The sequence below is a fragment of the Loxodonta africana genome, chromosome 11 (genome assembly GCF_030014295.1).
Source record: "Loxodonta africana isolate mLoxAfr1 chromosome 11, mLoxAfr1.hap2, whole genome shotgun sequence".
Taxonomy (NCBI): Eukaryota; Metazoa; Chordata; class Mammalia; order Proboscidea; family Elephantidae; genus Loxodonta; species Loxodonta africana.
The window spans coordinates 48,987,463-49,014,506 of NC_087352.1; the positions used below are offsets into that span (position 1 = coordinate 48,987,463).

Here is a 27,044-nt window from a genome sequence, read left to right on the forward strand (position 1 = left end):
CTTATTCCCAAATATGGCAACTATGAAGAAAAGGTAGTCCAAGGGGCACCAATACCAGAGACTGCTACCAGCCTGTGCCCATACATTACCCACTCCCACAGCCCACGTGTGCAGAATCCAGAGTTAGGCTGAGAAGACCCTGTGGAGACACACTTCAGGGCCAGTGAAATCTCTCTACTAGAATGGTGAACACTGAACACAGAACAAAGGCAGTGACGCCAGAGCTCCCGATGGAAACGGCGCCAAGTGAAAGCAGCAGCCTTACCCAGGTTGTCGTCTTTGTGTTGTGGTCAATGAAGAAGGGCCGGCCATTTGGAGCTATCCTCATTTCCCAGCCGGGTGGCAAGAAGCTCTGTGTGACTTTGTGTTGTGGTTTGGGGGAGTTGTAAGGTGACGGCTGGGGGGACTGTGGATTGGAAAGGGTATCTTTCACAGCTCGACGTATGGGTGAATCCTTGGCACCCTAAGGAATAATAACGAGCATTAGAACTCTTGACATGTGCGATTCCAGATGCGCCACAATGTTCCTGGGTATCATGGAGCACTCCTCTTTGGAGAAGGACAAAGGGGGAGCTCCTAAAAAACCTGTCATTCGTTGACTTTTAAATCAACCTAACTTTTTTTTTTTGATTGGTTCAACACATCATGTTAAATACTTTTAATCACCATCTTTTGGCACGTACTCAGTATACACAAACTATACTCTTCCCTATTAAGCATTACAAACATAGAGATCCCAAGGGGAAGAAAACTCACTCCTGCTCTTAACGAGCTCACAGTCTAATGAGGAAGAAACCGGCAATTTTTAGAGCACAAAAAGCAAAACCTAGATCAATGGAGACAGCCACCTGGAATCGCACAGTTGTTATACACGACATTTGTGGCACAGTTTGGAAGAGGTATTATCAATTTCTACTTCTCAGCATCTTAAACCCAGAGCATGGAGAAACCCACAGCTGTCTCTTATCCGCAGCCAACTTTAGAACTTCAAAAGTTTATGCTTTGGCTTCTCTAGCTCTCTGACACCCACGACACCAAGGACTAGCACTAAAACGACACACACAGAAGCAGATGCCCAGCCATGATTTGGAGATGCAAATCTGCATCAAAGACATGTACGCCCATACAATGGAACACCCTCCAGTCGAAAGAAACGAACAAAAAATGATCAAAGCAACAGCTGTGTTTTAAAACTCAATGTAGCATTGGTATTGGGAAGAGTTATTATGCAATTCTAATGAGGTCACAGGCAGTAAGGAGTGAAACAATAGAATGGTCAAAGTCCAGAAAAAAGAGGGCCCACGTCCAGCACAAGTCCCCATGGCCTCAGCCAGATGAGCATGAGAATCAGGTGAGGAGAGCCGGGGCATGTTAACGGCGGACAGAAAAGCATGTCATGAAGTCGCACAGACCACCTCTCACCACGGACACAACAACTGATCAGAGAGACCAGGGTGGCTGTAAAATGAAGTCCACATTGGAGAGAAGAGAGGATGAGGAGAAGGCACAGGATAGAAGGGACCCCGGTTAGATGAGAGAGCCTTCTCACCTCCAGTGGGGCAGATAAAGTTACTGTTGGCGAACTGAGGCTACGAGGCCGCCGGATCTGAGGCTCGATTAGATGGTTGTTACTGTTTGTAGCCGATCCAGACGCGCCATCTTCTGCAAGCTATTTTGGAGGCAAAAACAAGTTAGCTTCATATGAGGATCTCCCTGTGTGTGTGATCAGGAGCGCGAACCCAAACAACAACACAAGCAGCAATAATAGGAGGCCTGGCCTATTTAAAGCAGGGAGGAAATAATTAAACATAATAATGGGGGAAACAACAGGGAAACACATTCAAGGGAAATAAAAATGAATCACCAGCCCAGCATTAAAACTAGCCTCAGAAAAAAGGGGGCTAAGGAGAAGCTCTGCATTGTAATAGGCTATCACCTTGAAAATATCTTTCATGTCACATTTTTAAAATGTACCCAGGGAGCCCTAGTGGCGCCGCAGAGGTTAAAGTGTACGGCAGCTGCTAGTTTGAACCCACCAGCTGCTCCGCAGGAGAAAGATGTGGCAGTCAGCTTCCGTAAAGATTTACAGCCTTGGAAACCCTATGGGGCAGTTCCACTCTGTCTTACAGGGTCACTACGAGTTGGAATCGACTCAGCAGCAGTGGGTTTGATTTTGGTTTTAGTTACCCAGGGATTGGCTGATTTGGGGACTGCATTCTTCCTTAGGCAAATGCTATGCTTAAAGTAATGCATTTTCCTTGTGAAATGTTTTTTTTGTTTTTTAAACATTGGTTGTTCAGAACAATACAGAAACATCAGGAACACGGAGGTAGACCGTGGACATTTCAGCTGCTACTGCCTGTGGCTTTAGGTTGGATAGCGATCTTCATACCTGCATGATAGGGCGCGTCCACGTTGTGGTTCGATTGTTATGATTGACATAGTATGTGCGTCCCTTAGCATCTTTCCTTTCTTCCCAGCCTGAAGGGAGGCCCGGCGTGGTGTGTACATAGGCCACTGATGGCTGTTTGTGTAAGAAATCATTATTATTTAACAGCACTATCTTCTTCTGATCAGTTTAATTAAGTCATTTATACCCATGATACTATTTTTTCTAGATAACATATATTTGTACAGAAATCATTAAAAAAAAAAAAGGGTGGGGTTTGGAAAACAGCACTAAATTTCCAATGGCTTCAAATCTACTGTGAGATGAACCCCACGCAGCTGCAGTCTTCACTTTTTTACAGAATTCAGTTCTCAGACTTTGAAGTCTGTTAAATATAAAGGGTCCACGCTAATGTGATTAAAAAGAAAGACGGAAAATACTGGAATCTGTTTCAGTTACCAATCTTTACCTCCAAGCCACGCAGAACTCAAAAGGTATTTCAAATTGCTGATGTTAGCCATCTCTTAGAGAGCTACTCTGGGCATTTTTTGTCCCTCAATTTAGCTGCCATGTGATCCTCTGCTAGCTCTTCTTCCTAGCTTCTTTCAGTGCAGGGTCCTTGCACTGTAGCTTTGGGGAGGCTGGGGTGGCGGGCAGGGAGCATGTAGGGCCTCTTCTCCAGGAGGTTTGCACGCACCCTGGCAGCATACAATCAGGAGGAACAACCAGGACACCTCGGCTGTCCCAGCCCAGGAAATCGCCTGGGAATTAGAGGTAAGAATTCCAAATACACCCGAGGCTGTATTTACCCCAGCAACCAATGTACAGTTTCTCTAAAAAGTGAAGCACAGGCAGTTACTCGATCTGAGAGACAAGCCCAGTGTAATGTGATTTTATTTTTTAAACTCCAAACTAGATCGCAAAAGGATTGCCAAGATGCTTCTGCTTGTAAGAGGCAGTCTGGGAAATGTAGCTTGGATGGAGAAATACTGAACTAACAAGATGTCTCAATGATTTATAGAGGCAACGAGTCTGAGTGTCTGAGATCAGCACTGTCCCAGGAAATCCTGGCTCTAAAGACACTGTAGATAAGACCCGTACTGGGGAAAGGGGTGCAGCTCTAAGGGGGGCGGCTCAGAAGCAAGAAGCCAACCACGGCTGCCAAGGCTCCTGGGAGCATTTGAAAGAAAGAAGAGGTCAAACATCAGCAATAACTTCTTACGTGAGGTTACCAAAGGGGGCTGCTTCTCTTTTGGGTACTGTCTACCCTAACTAGGAGCTCCTGACCCTACAGATGGTTAGTTAACAGGTATGGTTTTCTTGATATTGGGCTGAGGATGTAAACCTTCTCCTAAAACGACTTCTCCTGCTTCACATCCCATCTCTTTCTGTTCACGACTAACCACGTGCCTTGGCAGAGAAGGTCCCAATCACAGGGTTGGTCGACTCATGGGTCCTTGAAAGCACAACCAAAACACTGCCACGTGATTTGGGGACTGCACTGAAACAGGCTCCATGTCCTACGCTTCATGAGCTCAACAGTACATTCCAGAGAGAAACTAACTGGGGCCGGGAAGCAGCTGACTAAGTGGTTATTTCTAAAGGATGTTTACTGGCAAGGAAAGGTTGTTTTTTAAGAAAGCTTTCTGCTAAAACTGTAGCAACTCTTTCCTTGATGTTTTTCCAGGTAAAGTCCTAAAGGCCCCAGCAAGGTCACTCCAAGATTCTGACCATCGAGCATCCTGGATCCAGGTGTGGAGATTCATCAGAGTAAAATAAACGTCGAATGGCAGATTTAATGCTTTCATGAATCTTAAAGACAGATGAGTTAATACAGAACCTGAAGCTCCTCCCTCCGTTTCCAGCTCTGACACTACTAATACCAAAAAGCTCTCTCCAGGCTACTTTTTATCTGGGAGCCTAAAAAAGTCCATCCCTCTGAACTAACCTAAGCTAGTAACCCAAGTTGTAATCTAAGTTAATAGTTGATTCATATTGTTGGCAAAATATATGCTATCAAACCTTGACCCACTGTTGTTTACATGATTAATAAAACTGCTTGAGCTAAATGGAACACCAAATGGAATTTGTTGTTTTCCCTCCTCCCTGTTGAGTATTTTTTGGGAGAGGCAATTAGATATGCCCTCAGGAAACTGTTCTGGAAACCTTAAGGATATTTTTACAGTTAAAGCATCCCTGGGAAGGATATTTATGAGGCAACAGCAAACCAAAATAACTTGGATGTGTCATGGATAATCTCAGCATGGGATTCTAAAGCTGTATGCCTTCCAGCCCAGTACTCCCGCAACCAGGTTACTTGCACAGAGCCACAGTTAATAGGTCTAATCACTTTAAGGAAAATTAGGAGGGTAGTAGAGAACACTGAATTTGATTAAAATGTTCATTCTGCCTTCTACTGAGAATTGAACTGGCAACCTATAATTTAGTTACATTTATGTGAGACGGTGTTATTAAAATGTTTCTTTGCAGCCTTCTCTTCAAATGACCACAGAGAACAACCTGTGCTGACGATTCCATTTGTGGCTCAAATCCTGGTCTCCTAGCACACACAGCTAGTGAGGAGGCAGGACTTGGCTTCTAAGGACAGATCCATGGATGCTTCCAGCCTCGACTGCATCCTGTGTGTGTGCAAGTTACACAACTACCTCAGGCAACAAATACTCAAGAGAGAATTTATAAACTGCTAGTTAGCATCATTTAACATTTCAGGGCTTTTCGCCTGTGGACCGAAAACAGTGTTGGGTTTCCCAAATAGCCATTTGACTACGGCTACGTGGCAGCTCAGTTTCCGTTGCTCAATTATGCATAAACTGTTAAAGTTTCAATATGCTTCAAAGAGGATAGCTACGTCGGCACTGACTATCAGATTCTTCAACACTCGCTCAAACCCTGCCATACTGTCACCTCAGTGTGTTTTTAGAATACATGCAGCAAAGAACAAAAGGACTCTCCTCCATTTATATCACAAGAGGGGTCTGGCTTAGCTTGCGGGGAAGTGACACTAGTGTCTATCTGCTGCAAGTCAAAAGGTTGTGATTCCACAGGGAAGAAACTACACTATACTACACTGCACGCCACAGTCTGTTCACTATACAATAGATATAAAAGTAGTATCATGGACAAGTAAGCATAACAGGATGGTTATTGCAACATGGTGTGTGTAGTACCAAAAGTGTAGGGCTGTGTGTGTGTGTGTGTGTGTCTGCAAGAGAAGGAATGGCCTTCAGTGTGGGAAGATTAATTGTTGTGTGTGCCCCCCAGTGAATATCAGGTAATTATTAACACATCCTGGCCATAAGTGAAAAAATTAAGCTGCTGAGTAAGATGTGCACAAGATCCCGTTTTCTAAAACTAAAACAAATCAGCATGATATGTGCATGCATGTGTATATACATATATGTAGTGAGAGCACAGCAATACGTGATGAGGGTGTGAGAGGGTGCAGGATAGAAGGGTTCACTTGAGTGTGGGACTGACATGGAGAAGGGTGGGGAGAGGAGGTAAAAGAGGGGAGAATGCAGCTAGATGGAACTGGGAAAGAGAATGTGAAGAGCATTCGTGACAAGGGATAGTGGGGTAGAAGAGAAGCATATGAGATACTTTAAAACATACCTAAATGTCTAAGGTAGCCATAAAGTAAGTTTGCTTATGACAACCAAAAGAACACGAGGTAACAGGAGCATGAGTGTAGGTAAAACCTTTAGGAATTCCTACTGTCAAGTCTTTGAAAATCAAAACCCAGACTATAGCCATATTTTTAATTTACTGATTGAGGGCAGAAATGTAGGCAAGAAGGCAAGAAAGGGTCTCATTCAGATGAACCATGTTGTCCTGCCAGGCAACACTCACCAGCACTCAGCTTATCCTGTCATTTAATACCATCAACTATGACAATAGCTCAATGCTCAAGGCAGGCTCCAAGGCCAATAAAATGCAAAAACGCTTGATAAATAGAGGGTGTTCGTCAACACAGAAATCTACTAAAATGACTTAAAAAAAAAAAAAAAGAAATGGTGCTTCATAGCTCCACTACTCCCATGTGAATTATTGGCGCACAGTGGGAAATACGCTGGTTCATTTAGAATTCCTTGGATTATTCTGGAGGCTAAGCTTGGCTTATCCAATACATGACTTTCACATACACCCCTGTAGCTCAATGCCTTAAATTGGGCTGATTTTTGCTGACCGCCAATTTGACGTTCCTCTGTACAAAGCTGAGCTTAAGTCTTAACAATATGGCTCAACTGCTCCGATAAGTCACCAACATCGTGCAGAAAATCAGCAGTTGTATAAGTAGTTAAAATTATTCACCACAAGTGTAAGTAGTTATACCACAAACAACTAAGGTGAGACAATGAGGAAAATTCCTCGAATAGTTCGAGCAGCTCAAAGCATAAGCTACAAGTAAGCCTGTATTTAGGGCAAGTAGAAAAAGAGGCAATTAAAACAGTCTACGTTACTCACAAACATGAATAGTATAAGGGATCTAAAATAATGAATAATAATGAAAATAATAGAAACATGGTTTACAGGAATACCGTATTTTCTTTTTTTTCCCTAGACCAATTAACATTATTATACTTTTCCCCTTGCTCTGGACTTTTCAGAACACTTGTTCATTCCTGAGTAGAGCCTCTAATGGCAGAGAAAGGCCCCTGGTTCATGCTGGTGATACAGAAAGTTGAGCCCAGAGTTAAGGCGGCATGGGTAATACACAAGAATGGCCCTGAGCACAACTGAGAATTCACGTGTACAATCTCACGCCACTCCTGTCGCTTTTCTGATTATCTTTCAACCAGATTACTCTAATCAAGCACTCTAACAAAAGGCAAAGCTTACCAGGAGTAAAAACACTAAAAGGCAAAAATATATTCTAGACAGTCAAATTCGGAACATGTAATCAAAGCTTGGCAGTGTTTCTAACAAAATTATTTGGGGCTAAAAATGGTTCCATTTTATCCAGTACCTTTGAACAATGTGGGGATGAGAGGTTTAAAAAACAAAACCAAAAAATGTGCAGCTTTGTAGCACAAAGAAGCTGATCTTATTACCAAAAAAAAAAAGGGTAAATCTACCATTATACAAAATATTAAAATCAACCTGCAGAGTTTTGCCATTAATGTCTAAAATAAAGTGTGTCATTACCGTTGGTTCCTCACCACCTGTGACAGTTGATGAACGCGCTCTCCTAGTGGGGGTGCTTGGCTGTTAAATGATAATTTACATCAATGAGATGTATTTAGGGAGGTGACCCATTGCTTACTGAATCAGAAATCAGTGTGATTGGGGCACAGTAAGGCAGGTGACATAAGATCAGAATCTGTGAAATCCACCCTGTCCAATAAAGCTGAGCAGTCACTGATGACCAGAGCAAAGAGAGGACTGTGACTCCCCCTGTCCACCCAGAGGAGGCTCAGGTTGCAACCTGATTTAGGTAACCAATGAACTGACCACCTTAACAAAGTGAGATGCCTTAAAAAAAAAAAAAGAAAACTTCCATGGTTTTACCCTACTATTAAATAATTAAAAAATCAAAACCAAACCCGCTGCTGAGTCAATTCTGACTCATGGCGACCCCATGTGTTACAGAGTAGAACTGCTTCATAGGGTTTCCTGGGCTGTAATCTTTACAGAAGCAGATCGCCAGGCCTTTCTTCCATGGTGCCACTGGGTGGGTTCAAACCACCAACCATTAGGTTAGCAGTGAGTGCAAACTGTTTGCACTACCCAGGGATCTTATTACATAATTGGCAGATTCTTAAACCTGCCAAACTGGAAACTCAAGTAAGAGGCACCAGTGGTCAGTGAGTGCACAGCCTGATGGAGTTCAAGGAAAAACGAATCATCAGTTTCCAGGATAAAGTGAGCTCTTTCACATATGAAATTGACATTGATTTTGAAAGAGAGAGAAAGTACCATTAATTCATCAGAGAATATCACAGAATCATTTGGTTGTAAACAGCCCCCCAGTCCAGCACCGTGGATTGTTGTGTTTTCAGGTGGTCTGCACTGAAACAATGCCAGAAAGGATGCTCATGCCAAGCCCATTTGGTTTAAGCCACAATTTAACCGTTTTGATTGCTTCATTCATTAGCATACTCATTTTGTTTTTTAAACATAAAAAACTAAAACTGAGGCAAAAACACCCTTTGAAGAAGAGCAATAACATACATAATCAGGAAGACACTGTGATTTCAAAAACCGTAAGTGGACTCTTTAATTTTTTTCCCAAATTCATATATAATAAATGTATCACTACTAAAAATGATCAAGGATCTGTAGTAATTTAAAAAAACTGGCCAAAGTCAAACATCAAATCGGTCATGTTAAAACCATGTAATATTTTCACCTCCAAATGAAGAAACCTTTAATGTGTGCACCAAACATCTCTCCAAGGCAGCTCCGGTCTGCGTCCTGTTACTAAACCTCCTATGCTTCCATTATTTGCTGATAGTTATTAAAATTATAGGAGGGTGGGAACAAATTATAGCCAATTCTTTAGTCAGTAGAGCTGCCTTTCAAGAGGGTACAGAGGCTTTGGGGGTTGAGGGTTTAGGCCACTGGTAAATGGAAAGGGACATTTGGCTGCCAAGTCTGAAGAGTTCTTTCTCCTGAAAGAGATTCCACATGTTCTCCACATATAGCTCGCTGGAGCACAGATTTAAGAGACTGAAGGATGTATTACAAAAAAAAAAAGGACGGAGGGAGACTATTAATGTGCCCCTTCAGTCAAATGAGCACACCAGAATTGGTATTAATTTGGGTGAAAAACTAAAGCAATGAAGGTTTTAGCATTTTAGAGACTTTGGTGGCAGTAACAACCCTCTGTATTGGAAATCTACTCTCTTGGGCGATTTGCTAGGAAAACCAAAGGTGCCCAGTGGAGCCAAATGGAAGGCACAATTACTGTCGGGACATTTTAGTCCCATAAATCATGCACCATATTTTATCGCATCTGGAAAGACTCCTTGATTCAGTATGTCTTCCGTTACTGAAAACACATAGTATCAAAAGAAATTGAAAAGGAGAAAGTAACAGCATCTTGAAAGGGTTAAAATGCCTCATTTATATGCGAAGCGGATTTGCACAGGAAAAACTCTTTCTCAGCAGCCCAGGTGATTTTAAGTAAAGGTTGAAAAAATCAAGTGATGACTGAAAATGAGCATAGGTTACCGGTGGTAGATGAGCCTGCTCGGCCACCGCGTCCGTGACACTGCATGACCTCAGTCTCGAGGAGGGCTCTCTTTGCTGGAGACGGGAAAGGACAGAAAGCATCAGGAAAATGTATTCTGAGAAACAAGCTTCATTGGCTTAAAAAACACCTCCCTCAATTCTACTCACTGCCTTAGATATTAAGGGATAATTAAATGAAATCGCCATCTTTTTAAGAGCAAAGGAAGCAATCCTTTAAGAAGTCAAGTTACCTTTCATTTTAATTCTCAGTGTTTTAAGCTGACTGAGGTTTCAGTGAGTCCTTAATAGAACTAATGGCAAAAATAAAAGAAGGCAAAAACACAAAAGGAGATTCATCAGGCCACTGTAACCCTACCAGTTGCCATCAAGCCACAGGGCAGAGGGCAGGGGGCTTTCCGTGTCTTCCACAATGGTTAGTGCAAAGGACTTATTCCTTAGTACAAGTTCATGCTACTCTCCTTGAATAGAGAGTGGCCCTGATGAACAAAATTTGAGAAGAGTGCTGTATTCTTCTCTTTCCTACTTACTCTTCAACAGTTTGACCAGACTTGAAGAAAAGATTCTTAAAATAATATAACATTGCACTTGGGTCTTAAGGATATTTTATGCACCTAGAATAATCAAATGCAGGAGCTCCCTATAAGAATTACTAGAAATGCTAGCTTAATATTTGTATGGAAAAAAATGGATTTTTTTTCACTTGGTAGACTAAACGTGTACAACTGCTATGGTTTCTGTGGTACTTCCTTTCTTTCATAGGTTTCAAATATAAAGCTTCATTTTTTATGTTGTTTCCATAGCAACAGTCTCACCAGTTCAAATATCCCACACACGCATGCTCTTTTGTTCTTGTCCCTTTAGAATTAAATTTTCATCTCAGCGGTATTTCTCTTTTTAAAAAACATTCATAGAACTTTAATATAAAACCACGTTAACTGAATAATTACTGCAACTCATGCAAAATGGGCCAATGTTGTCTTTTTAAATAAATACACCGTCACTGAGAGAGTAACCGTTTTGTTTGAATGCCTACTGCTTCTACATTTGATGCAGTCCTCCTATCCTCTGCACTGATACCATGCTAATAATGACTGTTTTTTCTAGGATGCCATTTTCATTGGCATGACCACCATCATTTACTATAGTCCATCTTTAAGTTCAATTACTCGAGAAACACTGAGACTATATTTGTTCTCAATTCTGTGCAAGAGCAAGAATTTCCATGGACTTTTCTGCAGTTTTGTACTGTAAACACTAAGGGGCCGCTACATTTAGGTCTTCATGGCTCATTCCCCTGCTTCTCATCAGGGCCTGGCCCCATCTGGAGCTCCTTGGAAGGAGTTTATCAGATGGCTGAGTATCCAAGTTCAAATTCTACCTTGATGTTAGTGTCACAAGTTACAACCCTTCTCAAGGATTTGTACTCTGGGACTTAGATGTCTTCTACCTCCCATTCTAACCATAGGCAGGTCACTTCAACACTACGCCTTCATCTGTGAACCAGCAATGATAAAGCATGCAGGGTAAGACTTAAGAGGACTGATTAGGAGGACTGCTGTCCCCCAAGTCCTGGTGTAAAATACTACCTCTGTGACCGAGGTACTAGTTACGAGCTTCTGACTGGGAAAAAAAGGGTTCTACGTAGCTGACAACTGCAAAACTCATAGAATCTTACTGCTTTGAGTTCTTTACAAATCAAGAAAGATCCTGACCTGCTTGGGCTAATTTTGGTATAGTCCTGCTTCTCTCAGGAAAGGAGGGAAAGGGTTATCTGGGAGCTAGAAGAACCCTGGTCAGTATTTGCATGCACAGTTCTCTTAAAGGAACAAAAAAATGATAAATCATGTTCCTTGACTTCTTGATCAAACAAGATCATTACTTACAATCAAAGAGCTGAATTGTTCCCCATTGGAATCTGGAGTGATCTGAAGTCTTCTGCTTAGTTCCTCTGACAGCTCCTGAGGACTTGTCCGAGACACAGGGGAGGACGGCGGGGGTGGCAGGGCCAGGCTGAGTGAGTCTCCAGTGAGATTCACTTCTTCTGAAATGGTCTCCCACGGCTTTCAAGGAATGAGACACTGTGGTAAATACTACAACTGGGATCTTCCCGTATCCCTCCAACAAAAAAATTTGTAACAATAACCATTATTGTAATCAGAAATAAAATTTATTGAGCACTTATGATGAAGCACACAGCCTTCACAGTAACCACGAGGAAGATATGACTACAGATGGGGAAACTGAAGCACAGGGAATTACTTGCCCAAGGTAGCAGAGCTAGTAAGTGGCAGTGCCAGGACTTGAACTAACGAAGCGTGGTCCCAAAGACTGTGCTAGTAACCCCTTTTTGATGCCACCTCTCTGAGCAGTGACTTATTCCTGGAACTTATTACTATTTGCATATCCTAAGGAACTAGGAGATGCATCTGTCTGGGAGCTAGGAGATCCTTAATCATTATGTGTGTGCATACAGCAAGGATATGAATACAGTAAAAATTACCTTCAGAACTGTTTAAATTATTTTCATGGATTCTTCTTTTATGCTGTTGAAAATGCACAATAAAAACAGCATAGATGCTATAAGCCATAATTAAACACTGATTATAAAGTAACTTTTGGTGAACTTATTATGGAATCACTAATTTTGCTTTTCCAATTTTGATCACTGGAACATTTTATGAATGATATCTTTCTGACACAATGCCTAAAAAAAGGGATTCCTGTTAGTGAACAAGTTGGTAAAGAAGCATGGAAATTCTGCTCATTGCTAATTTATTGTTTAATTCATAATTTTCTCCCCCAACAATGTACCATAAACAATGAAGGGGAAAATTATAAACTATTCACTCAAAGTTGTATTTTCTCAATAATAAATCTCTTTTAAGAAGTCACAACGCCATGGTATAAACTTGTATTTGAGACTCAAACGAGGCTCACTCAATTGTTCAAGCATGATAAACATGTTGCCAAATAATGAGATATGGTTAGACCCTGGGGAAAAATATTGAGTGAAAATATCTTAAGATTTCTACAGTTTCTTTACTAAAAATAATGTCATTCCCTTTTATAATGATACAGAGACACATGTATTTGTCAAACATGGCTTTTGCAAGCACTTTCTAAGTTTTTTTTTTTTTTTAAACCCAGATGGAAGTCAATTAGAACTTGTTTTTTCTAAGCCAGGCTTCCTGAAAAAAGAAATTACAATATAAAATCAGCCCGGATGACCTCAAAAACTTGGAAGCAGCTCAGTGACTTTGTACCTCAGGGACGTCTCCACCTTCTGTGGGCTCGGGCTCCAAGTCCTCACTGATGTGCCTGCGGGAGCGGAACCGCCGGTGGGCAGCCTCCTGGTTTATCTGCCGGATGTTGTTGTCGGACTCGGAAGACACATCCCTGGGCAGCGCGGAGGTTAAGGGGGAAATTGAGAAGAAGAGAAGAGACACTGCTAACTTGCCCTCCAACAACAATAAATTCTCACTAGGAACCTCACAACCACTAGTTGCTGTCGTGTAGACTCCAGCTCATGGTGACCCCATGTGTGTCAGAGTAGAACTCTGCTCCTCAGGGTGTTCAATGGCTGATTTTTCAAAAGTAGATCGCCAGGCTTTTCTTCTGAGGTGCCTCTGAGAGGACCTGAGCCTCCAACCTGAACCTTCAGTTAGCAGCCAAGTTCACTGTCTGCACCAGCCAGGGACACCCTAAAAAATCTACACATACTAAAATGCCGTGCTTTTAAACACTGACAATTAGCTGGTTGTTTATTATGAGAATTCTTCCACCATATCTTGGCTAATGTACTGTTCTAGGTCCATTTCAACCAAATAAATGCAGTTTTTAAAGGTATCGGCCACGATATTCTCAGCCTATTTCATGCACGTATTACAAAATGAATTTTAGTATTTAAGAAAGAACAGGAATCGATGTCCTCCATTTATCTGCCTCAGTGACAAGGCAGGCCACTGGAGAGGTGACAGGTAAGCTCACACATCCGGTTAGTGAACTGTGGCCCCTCTAGGGGTCTAGCAATGACAAGGCAGCTTACTTTTGGTTCTTAACCGTTAGTACACATTCAAAGCTGGAACCTGGAGGAAGCGTTCCTGACCCAATACAAATCTTTTTCAGCTGCTTTGGATTTCATTTTGACCAAATCTCAGAATTCCTTCAACCTACTTTTAAAAATTCAGATAAATATCAGGCAATAACTTCCCAGATCAACTGGGATTTGAAGAACATTGCAACTTCATACCCTATTTTTTGTCATAAAACTCTCTCACTCAGGACCTGAAACCACTGATTCAATCTTGAAAATTTTTTTTGGAATAAATTACAGGCAACCACCCTTTGGGAGAAACACGAGTTGGAGGCTTCTAGAGTAGACGTTTTCTGAGAAAACGCTCATAGAATTTTCAATGAGATGCCATATTCCATTAGCAAAAATGATGTAGCAATATTCAAAAATATTTCAAAACCTCATTATTTTAGACAAATTGAAGTATGGTGGCATTAATCAAAACTGGCATTATATTCTTTCTAAAAATGTAGGTTTTAAAATTTTCTAATACAGTCTTCAACTGACTTGTAATATACCATATCCAATAAAGAACCTGCTGGGCCCCTATAAAAATGAACACCCTGCGACTAGCATCACTGTTCCCAAATAAGTATGTGACTCTTTAATGCCAGATTCTGAAACAGCTTAATTATTAATTTTATGGTAAAAGAGGACAGTGTGAAAGTTAATTTCTGTATAATCCACATTTAAATTATAACTCTTTTTGTTAAAATCTGAATGAATGAAGTTTTATTGTATCTGCACATACAATACATAAGCTTTTGTACTCTAATAAATTTTATACGTATTTTATTGTTATATTAAATTACTAGACTAAAAAAGTACACTAAATAAACAGAAACATCTTAAGAACAACTGACATAACTACGAGCATAGAGAAAATTATTAAAATCAAGGGAAACAAGTGTACTAATGAAACCATCAAAACAGAATGATTAAAAATGACCCTCTGCTGGGCATGTTAAAAAATGTAATAGTGCATTTGTGATTTTATGTTGCTCCAGTCATTTTTATACGGTATTCAACTCTCAAGCACAGAATGTATTGCAGAACAGAAAAAAATTTGGAAGGAAAATGGTCAGAACACATTTAGGAAATACGTAAAATATTCTAGTAGTGTCTAAGAAGGCCAAAGGGGCTTTCTGTTACCTTCTTAGATTTTATTAAGGATGAAAGCAATTTCACTTTATAATGACTGACTTCGCCTGAAAATATTTTATATCCAAGGGTTTTATCAAAATTTAAAAATTTCATTTGGAATGTCAGTTGTGGTTTTTATTCAATCAACACTGCCAATAAGTACCCAGTCTACACGAGGTGCTTAACACATACTTCAATTGTTACAGTGACTTCTGAGAGACGAAGAAGAATAAGGCTTTAATATTATTATGTCTATATCTCATATCTTTCAAAAGTATATAAAATTCCTTTATTCTAGAAGGACATATTTAAAAAAAGGAAGTTCAAAATCACTTATGTCCATTTTCCTTACCCAATAAGCCCATATAACAGAACCCCTGGTGGTGTAGTGGTTAAGTGCTATGGCTGCTAACCAAGAGGTCAGTGGTCTGAATCCACCAGGCACTCCTTGGAAACCTTATGGGGCAGTTCTACTCTGTCCTATAGGGTCGCTCTGAGTTGGAATCAACTTGATGGCAGTGGGTTTGGTTTGGTTTTGGTTGTTGTATGCCATCAAGTCAATTCTGGCTCATGGTGACCCCACGTGATAAGAGTAAAACTGTCCCACAGGGTTTTCTTGACTGTAATCTTTATGGAAGCACATCAGGTCTTTCTTCCATGGGCTGCTCGGTGGGTTAGAACCACCAACCTTATGGTTAGCCACCAACTTTACAGTTAGCAGCTGAGAGCTCCTTAAGGAATTTGTAGTGGAAACCAGAAAGGACTAAATAGCATAAGAAGCACAATGCCTCTCATTGTCAGATTCCAACCTGGGGCTCTTATGATCTTTAACGATAATGTGACAATGTTCATGCAGGGGAATCCTCTTGTATTTAATTAAGCAAATAAGTGAGAAGGTGTTTTGAAACTAGCTAGAAGTTTAAATGGTTACTAATGGAAAGATGAACATTTTAAAATATTTCTGAGCTGACAAAACAGAAAAATGTCTTTACTGGGGACAAGGGAATAAAATAAGAAAGGCTACATCAATTTTCTTGAATCATTAATTTCTCATATACATTCTTCATTTGACTTTCATGGGAATCATGCCAATGACAAATCATAAATTTATCAAGCAATCAGGTTCAATGCCAATTAAGATCAGCGTCTCAGATCATTTACATTTACAATACATGAATGACTGCAATGGTGAGTTATCTAGTGAAAACAAGATATCATTAAATTATACTAAGCCAGGAGAAACTGTTCAGTGTTTTAGAAAGATAGCTAATACATAGGGTTAAAACGTGTTTAACAATACACCTTCATTACAGAATGTCATAATAAAATTTCTTCACATAATTTTTGATAATTGTGGTTTTGCAGAACAAAGCTTACAGTTTACATTTTAATAGGATAAGGAAAAATCTAAAATTTGGGGTATTTCAAAATCCACCACCAGGCCTGAGAGGGCTGGAGTATCTTCAATGGCCACTTCCAGTTCTAGAATTCTGGGACCAGAATGTGGCCTGTCTGGACAATCCACTAAACCATGTGCCCAGTCATTTCAGATGTGACTCATCTTTAGTCATTCATTCATTTAATTTGCACCACGCACTAGGGGTACAGGAACCCTGGTGGTGCAGTGCTTAAAGCGCTCTAACACTACTAACAGAAAGGTTGGTGGTTCGAACCCACCAGCTGCTCCAGCAATCTGCTTCCGTAAGGATTACAGCCTTGGAAACCCTATGAGGCAATTTTACTCTGTCCTATAGGGTTGCTATGAGTTGGAATTCACTTGACAGCAGCGGGTTTGGTTTTGATTTACTAGAGGTACATGTGTGAGTAAGAAGACATGGTCCCTGTCCAAACAGTCAACTAGAATATCGTGTGCTACAGCAATAAGGGAAGCAGAAGGCTTTCAGGGATACCTGGGAAAGATACCTAAACCAGACCTGGGGGACAGAAGAGGTAATAGTTCTCCAGAGCAAGGTATATATGGGTTGAGGTCGGAAGTTAGCCACTGGAAGGGTTCTAGGGTTTCTTTCTAGGGGTGTGTGTGTGGGGATGGGGGTGAAGGGAGGGAGATACTACCACATCCACGGGGCCTAGGAACAAAAGAATATAATCTAAAAGCAACTATGTGTAACTGGGACACTGACTGAGCTGTATGTTTATGTCTGTGGATGACAGCTTGGCAAAAGACAAGACGGGAGAAGGACCTTATTAGCATGTCCTGAGGGCGATGAGAAGTCAGTGGAGATCTGTAAGTGGATTGGGGTTTGGGGCAAAAGCCTAGAGCAGCCTGGCAAAAGTCAAGGCAGGAGAAGGACCTTATTAGCATGTCCTGAGGGTGATGAGAAGTCAGTGGAGATCTGTAAGTGGATTGGGGTTTGGGGCAAAAGCCTAGAGGAGGCCCAACCACAGCAGTAGACTAGGTAAGAGACGAGAATCATTAGGTCAGTCTCAATGCTTTGCTCAGCACACAGTAATCACTATCTGATTTCCTCAGATTCAGCCTCTTTATAAAAGACACTTCTTAATCACATCAATTTTCCTCCAAAGGCTGCTGTGGCATTCTGTGAAAACAGAATCAGTAAAAAAATTGTCTTTAAACAAAAAGAATTCTTAAAAATAATTTTGGGAGGCCCAAGGGCCTCTGGACAAACCAAATAAAGTTAAGAGGAAAGAGCCCTGAACGTTCAAGCAGTTCAGACGGGAATGAAGAGGCTGCCGTGGAAAACATCTCCTTTTCCTTATCCTCTAAATTTTCTCTTGCTTTCTAGAAGGCACACCCTTTGGACAGGGAGGGGCCCCTCCCATTCCCGACATCACTCCTGGCTCAGCCTCTCCCTTTGGCATTGTTGCGTCACTAACGGGGACAGTCACACATTGACTTCTCCTTAAACTGCATGTGAACCTGAACTGGGATTAAGAAACACATTTTTTCCTTGTTGCTTCTATACTACTGACGAGCTAGCATGAAACAAGTTATACCTTTTGTTTTGGTTTGGCTCTTGTGGACAAAGACATATAAAGCAAAGATTGTATGCTTAAAAATTGTAAGAAGTGTTTTCTCATGAATTCCCTTATTAGAGTTCCACAACTCTGTGAGGTAGACAAAGTAGTAATTATCCCCATTTATTCCCATAATATAAACTTCAATGTACATGGAAATTAATCATTAATGAAGCTGAATGCTTTTCCATATAGGTACTGGCTATTCGTATTTCTTCCTTTGTGCACTGCTAGTGATCATTTGCTTATTTTTCCACAGAGGTTACGTGACACTCTTGTCTCCAGAGTGCTATGCTTTTAGATCCTCCTTTCTTAAGTTGTTTAGCAAAGTTAAGTAATGGTGCTTTGCTACCAAGATTCTTCTAATCACTACATATAATCAAGCCCAAGGTGTGTCCAAAGTTTGTTTTATTACAAACAGCTAGAATTGTCAAATGGCTTATAATGGATTTAATAGCTGTGGGCATCAACCAAAAGGAAATTGTTGAAAAAACAAAAAGCAACAATAAATAACTGAAAAGGATCAACTGTACCATTTCCATTTCTACGGAAAAAAATTACAATAAAGCATAGTTCAATATCACAGGGATCTTCCGATATTTACACTATTCATGCTGTCTTTCAGATGTCTGCTAGGGAACAATGAGCTGGTGTCCATGGTGGGCAGTCTAGTCTTACATTGACAAGACAGCTGGCTGATATTCACGAGAGCCCGCATGAGGGCTTAGGGAGGACTGGTCTTTTTTGATCCAGAACCTGCAAGCTTTATCTCTAAATTAAATAATCCTGGACCAGATCACTTGGCCACCTACCTACCCACAGTCATATGCAGAATATCTTGGAAAATTTTAAAGATAAAACCGCTATCAAGAACATCATCCATTATATTGCTAACGTCACTTGGTTAAGACATCATAAGCAAACTTTTAGAGTTTGGGTTGAAGAAACATAAAAAATCTCACCTACCTTACACTTTTTCTTATGTATTAAAAATTATATTATTCTTTGTTAGTTACTTCCTTATCTTGGCTACTAGGAAGCCCATGATTTCTAGGATAATTTTTCCTTTTCCTTCTTTCAATATTTTATTTTTGCCTTTTACTGTATATTAATAGTTTTTATAGAAGTTGAGGCTCAACTAGTTTTTGTTTCTCTCCAAGCCAAAAAATATCATGTGAAGAAACCAGTAATCAGCTCACGGAATGCCTGAGGCTGGTAAGGGATTAGAATAAACAGTAATCACTAATTCTGATTTTGCAACCCTATTGTGCTTCTAACTGTATCAAGGGGTGGTACAGAAATTTCTCAAAAAGAAAAAGTTTTCTAAAGAGTTCCCAAATCAAATAATTAAAGGGAATAAAAATTCAAAAACGGCCAGGAAAGCAGAAAATGGCAAACCCAATTTGCTCATTGCTTTCTACTCTGCATTGATTCAGGAGAAGAAGCAGAGGAAGGAAGCAATATAATCCCCAAACATAAGATAAATCTAGGAAAAATAACTTCTGCTTTATATTTCACAAATCTTACAAATTTAAACCATCACTAGTTCATGTTTTAAGCAGCAGAATGTGATACGAAGGCAAGAGCATCTTCCTTAAAATTCACAAACCCTGACCGGCTCTCACATGAGGGTAAGTTGAAAAGTATTGCTACTCAGGTTCCAGTTCACATGTGCGTGGGTTTATTCCAAACAAAACGTTTAAACTGACTCTGCAATCAGTGGACGGCTGCAGACAAGTTCTCTCAGTAATACCCTTGTCTTAGGCTCATTAAGGCATCTTTAAACAAAAGGATACGTTTTGTGCCATGGAAAAAAATGACTTTGAGTTCAGGGATAATATCAAATTTTTAACAAAACTCAAGTGCGTATCTTCCCAAATCACTGAAGCTTTGCAACAAGTTTTATGCCATAAAACAACAATTTTTAGATGGATCAAGCATTTTAAGGAAGGTCTGGATGACCTCAAAGATAAGCCAAGAGAGGGAAGACCACTCAGAAGGTTACAGTGACTGTTTTTTGGGATTCCCAAGGGATAATCTTGATAGATTTGCTTGAAGGACACAGGATGATCACGTGGGGTTTAAGAAAACTGAAAACTGCATTGGTGAGAAAAAGGTCAGAAACGTTGCACCAAGGAATTTTTTTCCCATCGTGACAATGCACCTGCTCGTTCTTTGAGGGTAGCAAAGGCTGTCCTACGAGAATTTTGTTGGGAAACCTTACCCCCTCCACCCTACAGCCTTGATCTTGCCCCTTTAGACTTCTTTTTGTTCTCAAAACTCAAAGAACATTAAAAAGGAACACAATTTGAGTCCCTTGAGGATGCCAAAACTGCCATTTTGAGGTGGTGTAAATTGAAGAGTACAGAATTCTCTGGGGAAGTGTTAGAGAGATGGATACACCACCTCCAGAAGTGTACAGATCTAGATGGAGGGTATGTCGAGAAACAATAGCTTCACATTTTGATGTTTCTGTTTAAGTAAGGTTTCTATGATTTTGCAGTGATACTTTTTGACTTACCCTTGTACTCCTCACCTTAATGAAGGGGAATCTTGCTGTGCTACAACCATGTGCTTTTGTTGCTGTGACATTTACTTCCCCACCTGGTCACAAAAGATGTGCCACGCTGGTACCTGATCCTGCAGAGTGTGACAACGTGTTCCCGAATGCTGAACGGTACTCACATTAAGCTCGGTCGGTGCCACTGAGTGGTCCTGTTATTGTGGTTGACATAGTAAGTACGGCCTAAGTTGTCCACTTTTTCTTCCCAGCCGGGGGGCAGAGGAGGAGGTGGAAGCTCCTCCTGGTGCTGAGAAGCCGAGTCATTGGAGTCAACAACTTCCCAGCCATGCTGTGGAATGAAATTAAATGGATGATTACGAGGCTGCTTCTTAAGACGTGAGGAGAAGGCAATTATGGTGTATTCTCTGTCTTTCTTCCTTGTTCCTTTGCACTTTGGGTCTTGCAATGGCTTCATGTGTCACAAGTGAATATATTCCCACGGAAGGGTAAAAACCAGTTCTAGAAGGGATTCAAAAATATTTTGAGTAATGGCCAATGAACTGTGCTGCCTTCTAAAATGACTATGTCACAGGGAGCGACACAGATTTGTACTGGGTCCCATGTCGTCTTTTAAGTTGCTATTTAAGTCTGTCACATTCCACTCTTCAGATTTCATGTTTGTTATTTGGACTGTGGGAGAAGCCCTGCTGGCACAGAGGTTAAAGTGCTCAGAAAGGTTGGCAGTTTGAATCTACCAGCCACCCAGAGCGAAGAAGACGTAGGAGCCTGCTTCCATAAAGACTTCAGCCTTGGAAACTCTATGGGGGCATTTCTACTTTGTCCCACAGGGTTACTACAAATCAGGATTGACTAGACAGAAATGTGGTTTGGTTTGGTGTATTCTGATTGTACAAAAGAGTGCCAATGACATGGGTTACATCATAGCTGCTGTCTTTTCATCACCTACAGGAGCTAACAGAGACCTGGGGAGATGAGCTGTGCTACCTGTGTATTCTAGCAGGAATCATGGCATGGTGGCCATGGAGGCCCAGGGCACTATCACTCCCCAGGGAGGGTGGCACCGAGGCTGGCCTCAGGAGGAGATAAGAAGCCCACTCCGCACCTAGAGCAATGTCAGGAGCAGATGATGTTTGGAAGCTGCTGCTTTCTACTTACACCTCCACATAAACAGGCTTCATGGGACTAGAGCTGGAGTGACATTTTTGCAACACATATTTTAGGCATTAAGTCTTCCCTTCCTAATATTCCCTGGTAAAGTCACTGGAAAATTAAATAATTCACTGGTCACTGCAATTGGAAGGCTAGAAGAGTGTGAAAAATTGCTTGGATTTGAGATAAAAATCTGTTGATGGGCTTACGAAATGTTAACAATCAGAACTGCCTACCACCCACTTCACTCCTCTTCACATATAGGGGAAGATGAAAGCTCACAAGTGCAATACCGTCTGGAAATAGGACCCCTTGGATGAAGGGGTTTCCGTGGATTTGCCCATAACACATTATACACATATCACATATAGGCAACAGCTGCAAACAGATGTGGAAATGCACCAGAGAGGCCTTGTTTAACGGGCATTTTCACAACATGAGACTCCACCTAATAGAACCGCACCGACCGAGGTGTGTCAAGAAGGGACAATGGGACCCAGGTATTGCTATGTGACTGGGAAGTTAAAAGGCAGCTATGCCAAGAAGGCGAAAAGGAAATTTCTGCTGGATGGCTAGTTCCAAAATGGCATTTCTAGACTAAGGCTTCTTTAATGCATGCTATCACCTGTGTGCCAAATGAGTAAGAAACTTGGAAAAGATTTTCTAAATCACATTATCCACATGCTATTCACTTTGAAGCAATTTCAAGTGCTAAGAGGAATTTACAAAGAGCTGAAAATCCAAAGCAATAATAGAATTTGACGTGTGAGGAGAATTTCACATTGGGGCGGGTCCGTCAGTGGGCTGTGGGTGTAGCATTTTTATAAAGGCGGCCGGGGCGGGGGCGGGGGGGGGCTCTTCAACGATCTGTGCTGTAACATAAAATGAAGAGCACATCTTTTTTTTTTACCAAAACAACAACAACAAAAAATTGGTAGACTTTCAGAGACACAGATTCACGGACACGTTTAAGGTTTTAAACTTTGTAAACTTATAATTTCTTTAAATTATAAAGGCTCAAGTTTAAAAGTAAAATCTTAATACGGTCGTAGGCAAGAAAAAGTGAGCAGGGCTTGCAGCTTACCTCCATATCATCCCTCTGGTCACTGTTTTCTTCATCTTGACCTCCATTTTTTGGCATATAGGCCATCTTCAATCGCAAAAATCCCTTAACTCGAGATTTGTGACTGTATTATAGACGAAAATTGGTTATAAAGGGTATAACTTGGTTGTATCCTTCATATTTATGATGACTTAAAAAAATTAATTTTGTTGTTGAGAAGATACAGAGCAATATATATATCAACTCAACAGTTTCTACATGTACCATTTAGTGACAGAGATTACATTCTTCGAGTTGTGCGACCGTTCTCACCCTCCTTTTCTGAGTTGTTCCTCCCCCATTAACATAAATTCATTGCCCCTTAAGGTTCCTATCTAATCTTTCGAGTTGCTGTTGTCAGTATGATTCCTATACAGTTCTTAAAAGAGTATCATGGCTTTTTTAGTGTATGAGAAGAAATATAAAAAATTGAAATTGTCCTCAGAGAAAACAAAAAAAGTATACGGAGAAACACACACTCAGGCCCGCAAACACACATACATACTCGAAACTCACCTTCGTGGTCTGAGGAGAAAATCCTTAAATGTATAGGGCCGCTCCATGGTTGGATCTTCTGTCTATGGGAAGGTGAGGTAAGTTAAGTTTCAATACTCCTTATAGTTTCGTATTTTAGATGCACCAAACTGGATTACATAGAATACATTTTATTGTTTTAAACCCAAAACTAGACCCACTGCCATGGAGTTGATTCCAACTCATAGTGACCCTGTAAGGACAGAGTAGAACCGCCTCACAGAGTTTCCAAGGAGCGCCTGGTGGATTCGAACTGCAGACCTTTTGGTTAGCAGCCGTAGCTCTTAACCGCTACGCCACCAGGGTTTCCTTGGAACATGGCACTGGAGAAAAGGGAGTTGGTTCCATAACCAGTACTTGCCAATTAATCAAACATCTGAGAGGCCACTAAGCTTTATCTACTCAAGATCCACTAGATGTCACTATCACCATCAGTTCCTAGAAGCCAATTCTAGCCACGGACAAATGACAAAATTACAGTCCTCACTGTCAGCTGTAATTCCTAGCTGCAGGGTGCAGGCCTCAATCTCAGAGCTGATCAACTTCTAAGTCCCAGTGGTTACTGGTGACCTGCTATCCTTGTGACTCAAGACACTTAAAAATAGAGTTAACGGTAAAATATTCAAGAGCTAATCTTTGGAGGCAATTTTTCTTTATTTTTTATCTCCTTCAAGGAGATGTCCTAGGCAGCACCATCAACCTCCCTTTACTGGTGCTTAGCTCATGAAGCTATGAATGCAACTGTGATTCTGTTCACCTTAGGAGAAGTCATTTTACTGTGCAAAGTTGGCTGGTCAAATTAGGAAACTGGCAAAATATATATTAACTTTTAAATACTATACATGTGCGGAAACCCTGGTGGCATAGTCGTTAAGAGTTCAGCTGTTAACTTAAAGGTCAGCAGTTCAAATCCACCAGGCGCTCCTTGGAAACCCTATGGGGCAGTTCTACTCTGTCCTATAGGGTTGCTATGAGTCAGAATCGACTCGATGGCAGCAGGTTTGGTTTTGGGTTTTTTGGATACACGCATAGTAAAACCCCAAATACCTACACCCTTCAATTAAAAATTTAAAGTATTTACTTTTGTACCGAGAGACAAACCATAGTATAATGATGTGTTACCATACCATGTGTAGCTAACTCTTCAGACAGGGATTGGACTGCACTATGGGGGTTATGGGATAGATGATGATACTGGGGAAGAATGAGCTTCTTGGATCAGGTAGACACATGAGACTATGTTGGCATCTCCTGTCTGAAGGGGAGATGAGAGGGCAGAGGGGGCCAGAAGCTGGCCGAATGGACACGAGGAGGGAAAGTGGAGGGAAGGAGTGTACTGTCTCATTAAAAAAAGGGGGAGACCAATTAGGAGTATATGGCAAGGTGTTTATAAACTTTTGTATGAGAGTCTGACTTGATTTGTAAACTTTTACTTAAAGCACAATAAAAATTAAAAAAACAAAACAAAAAAACCCTGCCTTTCTCCTAGCTTATTTTCCACTAATGCAGAGATTTTGTAGCTGGGTGGGGTGGGTGCACTGAGGGAGACATAACTGACAGAAGAAGAAGCAAGAAGTATTCTCGAGGCTTGATAAACAAACGCCTTTCAGAAAATTCCTTCTGTTGTTAACACAGGTCTTGGGGGTATTTTTGTACCTAAATAATTGGATGAAAGTTATAAAATACTTCACGAACTTTTAGGCAATGGCACACCGAATTTAACAAATGTAAAAATAGCAGTTTAAAAAAAAAATCAAGAATAATAGAGCTACAGCAAAATTTATTCTTGGTGCCCCAATTTAAAAGAAAAAAGGGGCTACGTTTAACTGTAGTACAGGTGTCAGAGGCTGGTAGGGCGACAACTACCTTCCTAAATTAGTCTCCCGTCCCCTTCCACTGGCCTCTAGCACATCACACTGCTGCAATCTCCTGGGTAACATGGTACGTCATCACAGTCACTGGTACCTCTGCTTGGTGAATTACATGGGACAGCTAGGATGTGTGTCACAGAGCTGGAAGAACATTTGCTATCATCGACAGAAAAGACCTCATTACACTGGTGAGAAAACAGTGGCCCAGAGAGGAACATTACCTCGATTAAGGTTGCCCAGCTAATCAGTATCAGCGCCAGACAACTCATCCATCTCCCAAGCACAGAGCCAACGATTCCCTACGAATATCCATCTTTCAAAATTTTGGCCTGTGGAGAGACTTCTAATGGCATGAATTTGTGTTTTCTTTGACTTGCTTAATGGGTCAAGCTACTAACCCTTTTTGCTCTTCCCTGCCCCGCCTTCTGTATTCACTCCTCCCTTCAAAAAGCAAAGAAAACGGAAGACAAATATTAAAGACACGTGACACATTTGGAACAGATGCCAAGGGGACAGAGGTCTCTACTGTTCCAGACTCCTTGAGTTTTATTTCCGGTCCATTTTTTCCACAGACAAAACTGGAAGAACTAAGTCTGAGGGCCAAGAGTAAAAGGGAATCGCAACTCTAAAATTATTTTCTTTCATCTGGGAGCATTTTGTAAATACAAAGCACTGAGGAATCCATGATCAAAGTGGGGAAAAGAGGTTTACTTTCTCTCTCATTATCACTCCTCTCTCTTTGGTGCTTTGTGGATAATTACAGAGCTGACACAGGCCTTCTTTGGCCACTGTCATGGATAATTGAGGTAGTGACTTTCTAACACACAGAGTGCATACCAGCTTCAAACAATTCCCTCTGTCCTAGCTCTCTGTCCCAAGCTGCCGTCCCCGTCCCTCACTTTGTCTTGTCGGCAGAGTTCCAACTTGGAATCTCAAGTAATTGCCCACAAGGCCCGGCAGGGCACGGAATTAATCCAGGTGCCCAATATTTGGCAGTGGGCTGAGGAGAAGCTGCATAGGCCAGATTCAAGAAGCCAAAGTGCCTCTAACACTGTGTGATCCACGCCCAAGTGAGGTCACTGAGAAGTGGGGACACTCTGACCCTCTCGTCTTTCTGGCAGGCTTCGTTGGCTCAGGGAATTTAGAACTGCAAGTAAGGGACAGCTTAGGAAAGCCACTCCCAAGAATGTAAAAAAGCAAAGGTTTACATTGCAAACACCAATATCCACTGCTAACTGTACCAAAAGGCCTCTAGAATATCAGCAAGACATGGTTGCTCATATTAATGAGCAAGTCTATAGTATTTCCTTCTCAAACAAACACACACATACAAAAACACAACATAAACCAAAACCAAACCCATTGCCGTCAAGCTGATTTCGACTCAGAGTGACCTTATGAGACAAAGTAGAACTGCCCCTTTTGGTTAGCAGCTGTAGCACTTAACCACTATGCCACCAGAGTTTCCAAACATAACACTGGATATTTAAATTAAAAATAATGTCCTGGCAATCATTAGAGATGACACTAATTTATTTCTGTTGTCTTGAATCTATAGGGAGCCCTGGTGGAGCAGCAGTTAAGCGCTCAGCTACTAACTGGAAGGTCGGCAGTACGAATTCACCAGCCGTTCTCGGGGAGAAAGATGTGGCAGTCTGCTTCCATAAAGACTACTACAGCCTTGGAAATCCTGTGAGGGCAGTTCTACTCTGTCCTATAAGGTCGCTATGAGTCAGAATCAACTCAACGGCAGCGGGTTTGTTCTTGAATCTACTCCATCAAGTTCCTGATTTTTCTCTAAAGTATCTATTCTGGAAGATCTGAGTGAGCAAAAAAGTTAGACATGAAATTTCTTTTCTAGGTATTTCATTCGTAATTGCTGAAACTCAACATGAACCTGATTATTAAGTTAAAAGTATTTTATAGAAAAATAGTAATTTAGTTGCTACCAAAAGAAATCAAACCCATTGTCATAGAGTTGATTCTGACTCATAGCGACCCCACGGGACAGAACAGAATTGCCTCATAGGGTTTCCAAGGAGCAGCTG

The 27,044-nt window shown here is 41.1% G+C and overlaps 1 protein-coding gene across 13 annotated transcripts in view; it reads right to left on the minus strand.

The window, feature by feature from the left end:
• The window catches only part of NEDD4L (NEDD4 like E3 ubiquitin protein ligase), a 373,007-nt gene that overhangs the window by 47,573 nt on the left and 298,390 nt on the right, over positions 1-27,044 (minus strand). For 9 of the 13 annotated variants that reach the window (XM_010586713.3, XM_023543760.2, XM_010586711.3 and 6 more), the window contains 9 exons: positions 23,108-23,169; positions 22,574-22,676; positions 20,502-20,668; positions 12,868-13,000; positions 11,488-11,664; positions 9,584-9,658; positions 2,393-2,524; positions 1,550-1,669; positions 266-463 (listed from right to left, as the gene is read on the minus strand). In XM_010586713.3, coding sequence (XP_010585015.1) covers positions 266-463; positions 1,550-1,669; positions 2,393-2,524; positions 9,584-9,658; positions 11,488-11,664; positions 12,868-13,000; positions 20,502-20,668; positions 22,574-22,676; positions 23,108-23,169 — 1,167 coding nt within the window. The remainder of the gene's footprint in view (positions 1-265; positions 464-1,549; positions 1,670-2,392; positions 2,525-9,583; positions 9,659-11,487; positions 11,665-12,867; positions 13,001-20,501; positions 20,669-22,573; positions 22,677-23,107; positions 23,170-27,044) is intronic. The other 4 variants (XM_010586712.3, XM_023543756.2, XM_023543757.2 and 1 more) reach the window with 3 other exon arrangements.